Source organism: Vollenhovia emeryi, unplaced genomic scaffold (assembly GCF_000949405.1).
Source record: "Vollenhovia emeryi isolate VEMERY1.0 unplaced genomic scaffold, V.emery_V1.0 DF939140.1, whole genome shotgun sequence".
NCBI classification, from domain to species: domain Eukaryota; kingdom Metazoa; phylum Arthropoda; class Insecta; order Hymenoptera; family Formicidae; genus Vollenhovia; species Vollenhovia emeryi.
In genome coordinates, this window is record NW_011967226.1 from 423,793 (window position 1) to 431,591 (window position 7,799).

Genomic DNA, 7,799 nt, shown 5'->3' on the forward strand with positions numbered 1-7,799 from the left:
TGTAGACGGAGGCGAGAGGGCGACTCGAGAGTCTCGTCGGGAATCCGATGGCGTACCTATGATCGTTGCCGATCGTGGCGATCGACGGAGGGGAAAGAAAATGAGAGAAAGTGCGACGAACTCGACGTAGCCCGATCGACGTCTTGCCGTTTCGCGGAGGGAAGAGGAGGAGAGAACGAGAGGAGGGAAAAAAAAACAGAGCCGTGAATCCCGAGTTGCGTTATCGCTTGATCGGCCGCGTCGACGCCCCGACTTCGCGACTTGCGTCCTCGCATCTCGCATGCAGCACAGGCGAGCTCGGCTCGCAGCGGTGTGCGCGCACGTGCGAGAGGCTGTCAAGCCGATCGCGCTCACGCGATTTTCGTCGTCGTTCGGGCAGGTGTCGAGTGTCAGTTCGAGCGCGACGTTGAGGATCAAGCGCGATGACGAAGCGACGGGGCTGCGCTTATCTCGAGCGTTCACTCGTGAATCTCGAAAATTCGACGACGCGCGCGTGCGACGTATCGTTCATCAAAATATCAACCGGCACAAGCCTGGATCCTTGCTCGTGATTTCACGCGTGATCTCCGCGACTTAGGGCTGCGATCGTCGTGCAGGTTGTCCCTGGCATTCGCGCGCTCCTCTCGTCAATCCGCGAGTTCTCTCACTCGTGAGACAGTTTTTCCTCTTTCGTTTTGCATAAAACTCGGACGCAGAATCTCGTCAAAGCCTACCAGCGAGGTTGAGAGACAATCCAGACGGGCGAGACGTTTCAACAATATCTTTCCTCCAATTAATTTTAACGAAGCTTCATTTCGCCAGCCGATCCTCACAGCGTATACGAAGAAACCCGATCTGTCACTTCTTTTCATCACGCGCGATGCCCGAGACACCCTGCACCTCGCGAATCGCGGTGGGGATTTAACGTGTACAGAGAGCCGTATAGGGCCCGTTTCTTTTAGATCCGCGAGATCACCGCGTATTTTCTACGTATAGCTACGTTTCTTTTCCCCGCGACTGGTTCTTTCCGTTCCGAGAGACGCGTAATTAACGCACTCGCGCGCGCGCGCAGTATTCCGTTAATCTCCTAACAACGACACGTGCCACACACCTTCGTTAATTAGCGAGAGAAATGGCGAGGGAGGGGCGGGGGGGGGGACAGGGGGGACGGTGTTGTACATAAGCGGGCGAGAGAGAAGAGATATAGATACATATAGAGATTGCGTAATCGGCAGATACTCTAGCATATGCGATTTTTCAATGTCCTTTTAAAAGTGTAAGCATACCCTTAGTGAATGATATTAGGCATTGATTTGTGTGCTTATGTTGAATCACGATTTTGGATAACGAGAGGGGGGGGGAGGGGAGGGCGGCGCGTCGGAAGGAGGCGCGCGCGGGGAATTCCGACAGTGTTTTTGCGTTTCGAAATTTGAGGGGCGCCAGGGAGGTTTCCCCCCGTCGCGACCGGACGCGGATCGCCCGGAACTCACCCCTTCGCGCCGCGACCGGACGCCGCCGCCACGCGTCGACTTGAAAGGGGGGACTGAAGGAACGACAGGGAGAAACATACGAGATCTTTCGCGCCTCGCGTGAGATGCTGAACTGTAAGTACGTATTATCCGATCTTCCGAGAGCGGCGCACGTGGGGGGGGGGGGGAGGGGGGGGCACAGAAGTTGATAGAATGGAAATTATCGAGAAGAAGCGCGGAGAGACATCGGGATGGCCGTTGACGACAGCGTCGTTTATATTTTTTAGAGTCGTGTCGGTTTTCAGGACGTGCGTAAGCGCGTCGGCCGAAAAGACGTTCGGAAACTGGACCGGGGAGTTGACGCGGATTTGCGTGCGGCGGCGGCGGCGGCTTCTCTTCCGATTTCACGCACGAGAAAGTGTCCGGCGCCGCGCACGCCTAGGCGCGCGGAACGACGGATCGCGGAAGGGTGAATTGGCCGGGGCGAGGAACCGGGGGTTCTCGATCTCGCCCTCGCCGCTGCCTCCGCGAGCGTCGACCGTCGGGAGGCGCGTCGGCGTCGCGGCGCTTCTCGAATCCTGGACGAGAGCAGGTCGGAAACGTTATCGCGCCGCATCGGCGGCGAGGAAGTCTCTCTCTCATCGGGGGAGATCTCGATGCCTGGACAATCGAGGCGCACAGGCCGCGCGCGATCGCGAGGAGCCCGCGGAGCCGACGGAGTTTTAACGAGAAAGATGGGGGGTCGCGCTCCATCTCATCCATATCCAGGATTAAATATGTAATTACTCGCTAACAGATCGTATCGTGTAACAATGTTGTCCTCGCAATGGTCGTGCCGGTTGCATCAACAGGCGGAATGACTCCGGGCCGATATCGCGGATGGAAGCGCGGAACACGGCCGCGGCGATTATGTATCATTAACGAGGGGTAATTTGCGAATATCACGCAAAATGAAAATCGTCGATGAGACGGTTGCCGAGCGTACATTATTCACCCTGTTGCCGCAAGCCGGTTAATTATTGCGATATCGTTCGTCGTCCGGATGCTTTCCCGCGTAAAAGCAGAATCGGAGCTCTCGTCGCTTTTAACCGTTTGCACTTTGAGCGCGCTCCACGTCGACCAAGTCCCGCATCGATTCCAATTACAATCGTTACATTTACACGCGATCCCAGACGGGGAATCGCGTGCGCCTCGTACAGTTTCCTACGAGGAAAGGAAGCTATCGGGCGAAGCTGCCGTTCCGTTAAAGCACTCCGAGTCTGAGAAATGTCACCACAAACGCGTGCGAAATTTTTTTTTTTATGCGACGAATACCAATATCTATTCACCCCGGTATCGCGAATTGTATAATCCCGCGGAGACATCAGAGAGGGATTTTGCAAGCGGACCGCCGCGCGGGGCGCAAACGGCTAATTAACGCGCGACTCGCGACTTCTCTCCCTGGCGCCTCTCAGTCATAAATATTCGGAATCTGTCCAGTCAACAATCGTCTATATTGGTGTCATTTTTCGATAACTGTCTAATCAATATATCGACTCGAGGATGAAGCTGCAGACGACTGCGCATTGTTTTCGTGTAGTTTCGCTGCGACCTTATTATTACCGCTCGCGGCATTCCACGAGAAATGTTCCTAAAAAAAAGTTTGTAACATATCGTGCACACGGTACACTCACACATGAACAGATACACACACACACACACACACACAAAATTCACACAAAATTCACACAAAGTCGTGCGTGGGCGCGCACATGTCCGCGCGTCCAACACGCGAGATTACACGCGTCACGTTGTGTCGAGAGGACAAGATTAAAAATTAAGTGGAAATGCATACCGGACGAGCGTAACATAGTTTTAAGCAAGGGTCACGTATTGTACGTATGTGTTGTACATAGCCTAAATAAAAATTACATTTAAAATTATCCTCCTCTCTTTCCCTTCATCACTTCTTTCCTCCCGAGTTACCGAACGGCGCGAATTAAGATCGTGTTTACGGCATGCAGATTCGAGAGTTGCGTTGAATCTTTTCGACGCGCGTTACCGAGCTCGACGGAAATTCGCTGAATGTCGCCAGCAAAAGGAACGTATTGTGTTTCGTTGCTGCAATTTTGTGACAATGTTTAAAACGCGTTTAAAAGAATCAGAACAAACGGTTCGATTTGTATCACCTCAATGAAATTACAGAATAGCAGAAAGAAAAAGAGAGCTCACTTTGTCGGTATTGTTGCAAGCTTCGCCGATAGGATGAGGGTTTAAGACTCCATCAATTGCCGCATTATATTAATTAAAACTTGAACTACTGGAACGATGCCAACATATGCCGGTTATACTGTAAAAAAATTAAAATGCATTTTATTTATAATACAGTTCTTTCGCTTATCTTCTTCTCAGTCAATATATGTGTTATACTACTGATTACTGTTGTACAAAAATTTTAAGGACTATAGTCCTTTGTCATATACTTGAAGAATTGAAATATTATGAGATATATATTAAACAGTATAATAATAAAATATATTTATACAATTCTTCTTTACATTCGCCTTTGAATGAACAAAGTACGCTTAAATGTCTTTAAATGAAATTCTAATATGCTAATATAATATAAAATTTTACTAGTGACGATCAGTTTTTGATATCACGTGTCAAGGTTGCGCGTTTCAAACACTATTCAGTTAAACTTTTTCTTCCGACTAGACCGTGATAATGCAAGAAGAAAATGACGAAATTATTATTCTCTAATGAATAATGATTGCGATAATTTGGAAATATTGATTATTTCGATACTTCATTAGGAAGATGACAAGAGAGGTGTAGGTATATGTAGATACACTTTTGTCTTATTTCTTCTGAAACGAGGAAGATGGAAAAATATTAAGTAGATGTAATAAACAGGAGATAAAGGAAAATAAATATAGAGAAGATAGACTTACATATATCGAATATAAAAACTAATTATTTTTGACAATATGAATTAACATAATTGTCGTTTGCCTCAGAATGTAAACCTTCTTACTATCTGAAATTGGTACAGACAATATATATATATATCCGCTCTTTTTTTTCCTTTCAATTGTGATTTGTCTTTTCCGATGACATAGTCGTATGTACATAATTTTTCTGCACTAGTGCACCGCAGAAGTACGTCTTGGCAAATATGATATTTTAAGTCGGCAATTATTTAGATTAGTAAATAATCACCCTTATTTTGTTTATCAAGGCACACTGTACAGATATCAAATGCTCAATGGATGCCAGTTGCTTGTCCAATCTTAGACCATTTCCAGTTGAACGAAATTCCTATTCACATCAGAGATGGACGTGTAATGCGAGAAAGCTACTTTTAACGTCCCTCCAACGCGCACGAAATACAATTTACATTATTTCCGCTTTCCGACTACCTAGACTCTTTTTTATTAACGCCCAATCTTCCAATATGTCCGCGTCGTTGAGCATGTAAACGATGTAAGGGCCCGCAACGGAAACCGCTCGTCTTCTGTCCGAATGATTCCTGCGTCTTCTGCCGGTGGTATTAAGCCACAAGTCCGCGTGTATATCCACGTTATTTCTATCTTCCTCCAAACGGCGTATCTTATCCTGCAGATCGTTATGGATGCAGTCCCAGACCAGGCCTTTCTCGCTTTCGAAATTTTGAAAGGCGGCCAGCTCCTCTGCCAGGAACTTATTCTGGATATTTTGTAGTCTGTACTGCTTCAGTATTCCAGCCACTTCCGTTTTCGTTTTCATATTTTCCTTCAGTCGCTCCAGCGGTATTAGGTATTCCTCGGATTTTCCAACGCGAACTTCCCCGAGCTTTGTGTCCACTTGCGTGATTCTTTCTCGGTACAACCTGAATACAAATGTTTACTATGCATTTTCATCAAAAATGTGCAAATTATCGCACAACAGTAAATTTAAGCCTCTGAAAGAAAAGGTGGAAATCGAACAAAAATGCAACTACGTAAATGTTGAACTTATTTTACAAAAATTTGCACATTTACGATGGTAACAAAAGAGGAGCGATTATAAATAATATAAAAAGAGCTAAACACGGCACACTTACTGTTCCTTGAGTAGAGTAAACTGCCTCTCCAAGTCGAGCAGGTTATCCATGCACTCGTTGCGCCTCCTTTCGCACTCGTCCTCGTCCATCTCCGACGAGTCATCGCTGTCGGTGTGCTCCGCGCTGCTGTCGCACGACGCGGAGCTCTGATTGCTGTCGTTGCTGTCGTGAGACATCTCCTCCCCTTCACCCTCCGATTCATCCTTCACACTTGGCATTTATCCTGTAAAGAAACGCTCGGTCAGTGCACCACTCTTTTACAGGATACACGGCGCAAGATATTTGAGGGCCTGAGCAGAATGGCTGTCTTGTATTCTTATCTTTTATGCTTTAAATCTTTGTCTTAAAGTAAGACGAAGACGTGAATGGATCACGTATCCAGAATGGGGGAAGAGAGAATAGCAAGAACAGCAAGAGATGGGGAAACCAACGTCCAGAAGACCCCCAGGAGGATGGACGGCTGGAGAAACAGGCTCGAGCCTAATTGAAGAGGAAGAAGAGAGGTCTTAAAGCAACGCGCACTGACTGTCTTGTGTCTTAAACAATACGAGACAGCCATTCTGCTCAGGCCCAAACGCTCCTCGATTCGGTTACCAGGCAATCCCGAGTCTTCCCTCTCATGGGATTACTTCTCCAAAATACGTTATTCCACCGAGAAGCGAATGTATTCGAAATAAACACTCGGTCGGCAAGAAAGAGGTGCAGCGGTCACAACATAACCTGTGCGGAGGCGAAGTGTACGTCGCGGCGCGCTCGAGGCACCGGGATTGAAAATATCGCCTCGTGCATCAGAGTCTCGCGGAAAGCGACGGCTCGCGCGTCTGTTCGCGACATACGCGTACAATTGTTCGCGCGCAATTGGGCGGGAGATTACCGTGTTGCTCCGAAGTTACGCGGACGGGGAGACGTAAGTGGGAAAACACGCCGGCGCGATCCGAGACCCAAGTCGGGCAAGCTGGCGAAATTCTCGCCGCGTCGTCGGTGCACTTACTATGCGGCGGTCCTGTTAATTTCGTCGATACGCCCTCGCGTTCTTTCCCTCGCTCGGTGGACACGCGATCGGCACAACTGTTGACAACAATGACAACCAGTGTCATCGGAGCGTCGCGTACCAACTGCGGGAAGAAAAAGACACTAGGTTAGTTCGGGACATTTGTCGTTTCTTTCAAGCGGCGGGAGCAGCCTGAGGCCCGCAGTTATTTAAATCGTTCGCGAAAGAAATGTATCCCGCTAATTCTACCGTTGCGGAAAAGTCGATTGGTTATTCGCACGGCTGTCAGCTGGGCAAAACGGAATAAAGAACCGGGTAGAATCATTTTTGATACTTTCTCGAAGCAACAAAATTAGCCACAAATTCGTGTACCATCGTTGTATTGCATATTTCAATTTACGTACGGATAACGGTTTATTTCTTCGTTGTCAACTGTGTATTCCATGTCCGGAAGGGTATCATCTCTCGTCCACATAAAATTATAATAAATGAGATATAAGACAAATGCGTAACAGATTATTAAAAAATGAACAAATCCTCGTTCGAGACACACAAATGTTATCTACAGAGAAAACTTGACGACTTCGCTTTGTGGCTATAGATGATGCCAAGCGCACGAAATTCATTCGAGGGAGACGAATTTTACCGACCATCCTTGGCTTACCATCTGATAATAAGTCCATTGATTGATCCGAATTATCGCATTTCTCCGCAGTGTTGAGAGGGAGACTTGTAAATTTCAATTTTTCTCGATAGAATATTACTGATTCCATCAGTCTTTGGTGTCCAATTCATTTTATGGATACAAATTTTAACTCCGTCGCGCGCGGTCTTTAAAATATTATTTCCAAAATAAGATACTTTTTACATAAACTCGAAAGTTGTAAATCGATTGTTCACAAGGTCCTTCAAGACGCCCGACTTACTAAAAACTGCGCGATGACTAAAGAGTTAAGGAGATATCAGTAAGAAGCAAGTACTACTTGCATAAAATTTAAAACTTTCTTACAAGTGACGTCAGCGTGTAAATTCTTTTAGACTTTTTCACGAGTTAGTTTCCGAGGACAAACGGCCACGACAAAGCGATATATTGCAAGAAACTCACACGGTCACATTTTTTTTCAAAACACTGACTTTGCGCAGATTTAGTTCGTTTCAATTTAGTTCTTTATTTAATTTAACGACGAGCAGAAATATAAAGGCATAGAATTTCCTTGCTTTCTCTTTACAAGAGTAAATCTCCTCCTTCTTTTACACCAGCACGTGGCAAGTCGCGTGCTATTTGCCGTGCTTGCGT

General features: G+C 46.8%; 2 protein-coding genes across 3 annotated transcripts in view; both read right to left on the minus strand.

Moving 5' to 3' along the window:
• The window catches only part of LOC105567106 (multiple coagulation factor deficiency protein 2 homolog), a 51,486-nt gene extending 47,201 nt beyond the window's left edge, over positions 1-4,285 (minus strand). The window contains exon 1 of the mRNA XM_012021674.1: positions 3,660-4,285. The gene's annotated coding sequence lies outside the window, so the exon portion shown is untranslated. The remainder of the gene's footprint in view (positions 1-3,659) is intronic.
• A 99-nt stretch (positions 4,286-4,384) lies between these two features.
• LOC105567107 (breast cancer metastasis-suppressor 1-like protein-A) lies at positions 4,385-7,059 on the minus strand. 2 transcript variants are annotated; one of them, XM_012021675.1, is made up of 4 exons: positions 6,907-7,059; positions 6,503-6,626; positions 5,512-5,734; positions 4,385-5,298 (listed from the first exon to the last, which is right to left on the minus strand). In XM_012021675.1, the coding sequence occupies exons 3-4, from the start codon at positions 5,727-5,729 to the stop codon at positions 4,824-4,826; spliced, it is 693 nt and encodes a 230-aa protein (XP_011877065.1). In that variant the 5' UTR covers positions 5,730-5,734; positions 6,503-6,626; positions 6,907-7,059; the 3' UTR covers positions 4,385-4,823. The 2 variants fall into 2 exon arrangements, with proteins under 2 accessions (XP_011877065.1, XP_011877066.1); XM_012021676.1 differs by lacking the exons at positions 6,503-6,626; positions 6,907-7,059 and adding an exon at positions 6,386-6,458.
• Between the last annotated feature and the right edge of the window lie 740 nt (positions 7,060-7,799).

Bases quoted from the DNA above. Each gene is read 5' to 3' on its own strand.
- LOC105567107 (XM_012021675.1), bottom strand. From the start codon at position 5,729: ATGCCAAGTGTGAAGGATGAATCGGAGGGTGAAGGGGAGGAGATGTCT. The intron at 5,299-5,511 runs GTAAGTGTGCCG...ATTTGTATTCAG, and splicing joins TTTACTCTACTCAAGGAACA to GTTGTACCGAGAAAGAATCA.